Source organism: Guillardia theta (assembly GCF_000315625.1).
Source record: "Guillardia theta CCMP2712 unplaced genomic scaffold GUITHscaffold_117, whole genome shotgun sequence".
NCBI classification, from domain to species: Eukaryota; class Cryptophyceae; order Pyrenomonadales; family Geminigeraceae; genus Guillardia; species Guillardia theta.
Genome location: NW_005434557.1, coordinates 134,386 through 140,429, shown reverse-complemented (window position 1 = coordinate 140,429; position 6,044 = coordinate 134,386). Strand labels below are relative to the sequence as shown.

General features: G+C 57.7%; 2 protein-coding genes across 2 annotated transcripts in view; one reads left to right on the top strand and one right to left on the bottom strand.

Moving 5' to 3' along the window:
- The window catches only part of GUITHDRAFT_117891 (hypothetical protein), a gene marked incomplete at both ends in the record, with an annotated part of 2,347 nt that extends 994 nt beyond the window's left edge, over nt 1–1,353 (bottom strand). The window contains 9 exons of the mRNA XM_005822899.1: nt 35–99; nt 164–319; nt 373–446; nt 493–528; nt 568–621; nt 706–739; nt 889–1,022; nt 1,178–1,226; nt 1,313–1,353. Of these exons, the coding sequence (XP_005822956.1) occupies nt 35–99; nt 164–319; nt 373–446; nt 493–528; nt 568–621; nt 706–739; nt 889–1,022; nt 1,178–1,226; nt 1,313–1,353 (643 nt within the window). The remainder of the gene's footprint in view (nt 1–34; nt 100–163; nt 320–372; nt 447–492; nt 529–567; nt 622–705; nt 740–888; nt 1,023–1,177; nt 1,227–1,312) is intronic.
- A 1,703-nt stretch (nt 1,354–3,056) lies between these two features.
- On the top strand, nt 3,057–4,925 carry GUITHDRAFT_146121 (hypothetical protein; the record flags this gene model as incomplete). The annotated part of the gene is made up of 9 exons (XM_005822898.1): nt 3,057–3,158; nt 3,269–3,568; nt 3,610–3,723; nt 3,766–3,813; nt 3,907–4,005; nt 4,155–4,241; nt 4,282–4,350; nt 4,523–4,667; nt 4,846–4,925. 9 exons carry the CDS (start codon nt 3,057–3,059, stop codon nt 4,923–4,925), a joined length of 1,044 nt encoding a protein of 347 aa, XP_005822955.1.
- Nucleotides 4,926–6,044: the final 1,119 nt, after the last annotated feature.

The window sequence follows — 6,044 nt, the reverse complement described above, 5'->3', positions numbered from 1 at the left end:
AGGGAGGGAGGGAGGGAGGGAGGGAGGGCCTGACATGGGGCAGGTTGGTTGTAGCGGATCCCTTCGATGGTGAAGTTGGCCAAGGGGTCAGCAGACCAACTGCGAGGAGGCAGTGAGAGAAGGAGGAGACGAGGCTCGATGCAGACATGCAGTAGTCAAGAACCGTCGAGTTGTACTCATTGACTGCAGATGCGTCTGCTCCATTCTGCTCAAAGACACAAGTGAGATGGACAAGAAGATGAACGAGAGGGGAAGAAAGTCACGAGCCTTCAAGAGAAGTTCAACGATCTCCTCATCTCCGTTGTAGCTCGCCAAGTGACTGCACAAATCCATCATCTTATCCTTCACTTGGTGCTGCGAGTGTGCCCTCACAGAGCTGTATCCCCGTCAACGTTCCTGTAGTTGATATCCACTCCCTCCTCCAGCAACTCCTGCACAGCCTCTAGCTGGACTTGAGATGGTCAGACATGGAAGGGATGTGATAGGACTGACGTTCTGCTGCTTGGCAGCGAGAGAGAGAGCTTCACCCTGCTCGACGTCAGCTGGAGGCGACAGATGGAGCCTCACCTTGAACGAGAACCCGCGAGGGAAGCAGTTGGAGATCTTGCCCTCCTCGAAGATCTGAGGCGATCAAGTCAGTGAGAGGACGAGCTGATTGTGCAAGGCCTCGGGGAGGGAAAGGCAAAGGGAGAGGGCGAGGCTCACATCGAGTCTGTCTCCGAGGGTATTGGAAGGAGGCCTACACACGCGTCAGACCTCTGAGCTCGCCGTTAGGGTTTAGGGTAAAGGAAGGGTTTAGGTAAAGGGTTTAGGTAAAGGGTTTAGGTAAAGGGTTTAGGTAAAGGGTTTAGGTGAAGGGTTTAGGGTTCAGTCGCTTGCAGGCATCACCTCACGGCTGTGCCGTTGTGGACGCACTGGAAGAATTCTTGCAACGAGGTCGCTTGTTGAGCATTCTCGAGTTCGTGCAGCTCGTCGATTACCTCCTTGATCTCAGAGTTGGCAGTGAGGTCGTAGAGAGAGTCCTGCCGTTGAAAGTCAGAGTAGATGCTGCTGCTCCTGCTCCTCCCTCCTCCCCGTCCTCCTTCCTCCTGGCCCTGGTCTTGGTCCTGGTCCTTTACTTCCTCCTCCTCCACTCTGCTCCTCACTGCTGCTCCTGCTCCTGCTCATTCGACGTCACCTGTCCGGGGAGAGGGTTCAAGAACATCTCCTGCGGCTTCTTCCAGTGCCTGAGAGCAGAGCTCACAGCGGGTCTCAAGGAGGAAGAGGGAGGGAGGGAAAGAAGGGAGGGAGGGAGAGGGCAAAAGCGACTCACTCAACGACGGGGTCGCGGGTCGGATCAACTTGCTCGAACATCTGGAGGAAATTGGACCTGTGAGGCTTCAGGCGCAGGTGCAGAACAGGAGGAGCTGCCACTTGAACTTCTCCCGCGCGATGTTGGCGAGCTGTCGGTTGCTCAGCTTCTTCACCTTCACTCTCTTGGTGCTCTCGTTCCCTTTGACCCTCCTGGAGTCGAAGAAATGAAGCTTCAGCACTACCATCAGGAGGAGGAGGACTAGGAGGAGAGAGGAGAGAGGAGTGAGGGGTGAGGAGAGAGGAGAGAGGAGAGAGGAGAGAGGAGAGAGGAGAGAGGAGGGAGGAGGGAGGAGGGAGGAGGGAGGAGGGAGGAGCAGCAGCAGCAGCAGCAGCAGCCGGAACAGACATGTTATTCGGCTTGTGAATCATCGTCGTGCCTTCCCGAGAAAAATTTCCAATCTGAACAAGTTGCAATGTGAGAAGCCCGAGGGAAGCAACGGGATAGACAGCTACCCTCGTCTGAGATAGACAGCTACCCTCGTCTGCGATAGACAGCTACCCTCGTCTGCGATAGACAGCTACCCTCGTCTGAGATAGACAGCTACCCTCGTCTGCGATAGACAGCTACCCTCGTCTGCGATAGACAGCTACCCTCGTCTGCGATAGACAGCTACCCTCGTCTGAGATAGACAGCTACCCTCGTCTGCGATAGACAGCTACCCTCGTCTGCGATAGACAGCTACCCTCGTCTGAGATAGACAGCTACCCTCGTCTGAGATAGACAGCTACCCTCGTCTGCGATAGACAGCTACCCTCGTCTGAGATAGACAGCTACCCTCGTCTGAGATAGACAGCTACCCTCGTCTGAGATAGACAGCTACCCTCGTCTGAGATAGACAGCTACCCTCGTCTGAGATAGACAGCTACCCTCGTCTGAGATAGACAGCTACCCTCGTCTGAGATAGACAGCTACCCTCGTCTGCGATAGACAGCTACCCTCGTCTGAGATAGACAGCTACCCTCGTCTGCGATAGACAGCTACCCTCGTCTGCGATAGACAGCTACCCTCGTCTGAGATAGACAGCTACCCTCGTCTGCGATAGACAGCTACCCTCGTCTGCGATAGACAGCTACCCTCCTCTTGCCTCTGCTATCCCTTCCTCACTTCCTCTCTCTCACGCGCACGCACCGGCCATCGCGCAGCTGCAGCAGACTTTCCTCCTGAAGCTTCGAGAGCCATTCGCACTCGTTTGCCTCCGCCTGTCAAGGCATCAGCGAAAAGAGCTCAGAGGCAGCAGAATACGATGAGATCGCCCTCCCGCTAGCCGCTGCAGCACAAGGATGGAGAGGGAGGGAAGCTTCCTGCTGCACATGCTCCTATCAGCACCTCCTCTCCCCCCCTCCTCGCCTCGCCTCGCCTCGCCTCGCCTCTCCTCTCCTCTCCTCTCCTCTCCTCTCCTCTCCTCTCCTCTCGTCGCCTCGCCTCTCCTCTCCTCTCCTCTCCTCTCCTCTCCTCTCCTCTCCTCTTCTATCCATCTCAGTGCTCTGTCTTTCACCTGATCGCAACTCGCTGGCCAGGACCCAGACATCCTCCTGCTCGCTCGCTCCTCCATGTGACAGACGTGGAAGGCCCCCTCTCACCTCCTCCTCCTCCTCCTCCTCCTCCTCCTCCTCCTATACTCGCCACCATCGTCGCCACAGTAATCGCAAGCAAGACTGCCTTCATTGCGACTGCTCGCGGGTGCCCCTCATACCGTCAAACAATGGCGACCCCACAAACTAACATCCGAACCAAGGATGGGGAGGGGGGGGGAGGAGGAGAAGGGAGGGAGGAGAGGGCGCTAAGCTTGGAGCTGAAGAAGCTTGTGAGTTCCTTCTCCTTCCCTTGCTTGCGTCTCTCACTTGCCGCAAGTTCACCAACGAGCGGTACTTCCTCCTCCTCCTCCGCTCGCTCCTTTCGTACCCACTGTGCCAGGCCTTGCCCGTCATTGAGCGCTTCTCTCGCGCCATAGAGTATGGAGTGACAGTGACGGAATCCCATGGCTGCGCCGTCATGCAGCGCCGGCAGGGAGGAGGGGCGTATGTGTTGAGCTTGGGTTCGCTGCCGACGCGTCTGCTGGCGAGGGGAGTGGACGTGCTGTCGAGGCCCTTGCGACTTATGCTGGAGGAGGCGGAGGAAGATGACTTGCTGCTCTCCTCTCGTCTCAGTCTCTGCCTCCTCACCGCCATGAGCGTCTTGTCTCTCGCCCCTCCCTTGGCCGAGCTCCTTCTCAGGGTGAACTCCTAAGAGTAAGGAGGGGTCTGACCCTCCAGCAGGAGACCAACGTCGTCTGGACCCTACTCGCTCTGCGGCAGCTCAGGTCTCATCCTCTTCCTCCCGTCCAGCGGCTTGAGACGGCCGTTGCTGCTGCGCTGGACTCGCTCATGGCGGTGATCCGTTAGCTCCTTGAGAGTCGCTCATACCAGTGGCAGGTTGGATGTCGAATGCAAGCGACGGAGGAGGAGGAGGAGGAGGAGGAGGTGAAGGGTCAAGCAAGAGGAGAAGAAAGCAGGGGAAGAGGCGAGGGAGGAGAAGGAGGGGGGGGCGGCAGCTTCGCAGTAGGTTTGTACAAGGAGCGCGAGTGGCTGCAAAGCGTGCATGTGCTGTTTGCTTCGGCGTTGGAGCATGCGGAGTGTGTGGTGGTGCTGGAGTACGAGGGGATGAGAAGAATGGTGAGTTCCGGATCATTGTCTCCTTCCTCATGCGCTCTCAGGCGATGCAGCGATGGCGCCCACAGCTCGTGATGTTTGTCGAGAGCGAAGTGATGGGGAGCTGTCTTTGCTATTCTTCTCCTCTCCTCCCTCCTCTTCCTCGGATCCAGCTGGCATGCCACATAACCTCCTGGTACTGCCGATGCATTCTCTTCCTCCTCCCGCTCGCCCCCCGTACGGACGAGCTTTCCGTGCTGGTGAGAAGTTGATAGCAGGACGCGAGCTGAGAGACAGCAGGTGCTGGGGCTCGGAGGAGGCTTCATGCCTGGCTGGATCCTGACCCATCTGCCGTCGGTCCGTGTGCACGTGAGACGATGAAGAGAAGAGGAGGGAGGGGAGAGAACGGAGCAGCGTACGATGAAGAGAAGAGGAGGGAGGGGAGAGAACGGAGCAGCGTACGGAGGAAGAGAGGAGAGGAAGGGAGGAGGGAAGGAGGGGAGGAGAGGTGAGTCATGCGGAGCCTCATGACTTCCATCAGGTGGTTGAACGGGAGCCGCTTCTTCTCCTCCTCTCGCGAGCTCTCTTCGGCCTGTCCGAGGATGAGCGCCTGTCTGTCTCTACGGGTGACGCCTGGGAAGTGCTGGAAAGATGGACAGAAGAAGCACAAACACAAACACAAGCAGGTGAAGGTGTGAGAGGGAGGTCGAGCTCAAATTCACGGTAAGCAGTCAAGGAAAGAGAGGGGGGGCTGACGTTGATCAGGTTTGACTGCATCATCGTCGACATCCCTTTCGACCTTTCACAGCTCGTCCCTCTCTTCTCCCTCCTCCGTCTCCTCCGCTCCTCCTCCGTCTCCTCCAGGCATTCGCTCGGTGGTCTCCTGCTTTTCAACCTTCCACACCACCGCCCTGGTACAGAGGCTCAACTCAGGACTGTCTTGAAATTGATACAGAAGGAGGAGGAGGAGGAGGAGGAGGAGGAGGAGGAGGAGGGTCTGTTTGCGGATGTGTGTGGAGGAGTGACTTGCCTAGTGCCTCGGGAGGGCAGCGGGGCTGTTCTCGTCAATCGGAGACTGGGAGACTGGGGGATCGGATGGGGGGAGGCGTGCGAGGCGATGGGGATGAGACCCTGCTCGCCAAGCTGCTGCTACTTGAGGAGAGAAGACGCGGGTCGAGGAGCAGGAGCAGGAGCAGGAGCAGGGGCAGGAGCAGGAGCAGGGGCAGGGGCAGGGGCAGGGGCAGGGAGAGGAGGTGGATGTGGTGGGTGGGACCTTAGCACTGTAAATAATGTCATTGAGGAGAGCAAATTGTTTCCAATGTGAGTGTTGGCGAACGAAATTTCATAGCTTGCTCTCTTTCACTCGTCCTCCTCCGCCTCCCCTTCCATCTCCCATTCCATCTAACTGCAGGCCCGAACGGCTTTCTCAATCTCTTGATGAATAAATTCCTTGTTGCCCAGCAAGTCGATTGAGGGGAAAACGGCCTGCGAGGAGTGAGGGGATGAGAGAAGAGAGGAGACGAACAAGCAAGGGGAAAGTGAAGAGGACGAGGACGAGAGGGGGGAGAGCAGGGAGCAGGAGGAAGAGCAGCAGCAGCAGCAGCAGCAGCAGCAGCAGCAGCAGCAGCAGCAGCAGCAGCAGCAGCAGCGGCTCACCAGTAGTTTCTGCTTCACGTCTCTTCTTGTTAGCTCGTTCAGATTCGCTTCCTTGACGATCCTCCCGATGGCTCGCGACATGTCTTGCTCCGTCACAACCTGATTGACTGCTTTACCCTCACCCCCTTCTCACCACTCAAGCACCCCCACCCCCTTCTCAACACTAAAGCACCCCCACCCTCTTCTCAACACTAAAGCACCCCCACCCCTCACCTTCACTTTCACCGTCTCCTTCGCTTTCTCTTGCTTCTTGGCTTCCTCAACCTTCCTCAGCCGCTGAGCCTCCTGCGAGTTAATGAGCCCCTCTTCCTCCTGCTCCTCCTGCTCCTGCTCCTGCTCCTGCTCCTGCTCCTGCTCCTGCTCCTGCTCCTGCTCCTGCTCCTGGTCCTGCTCCTGCTCCAGCTCCT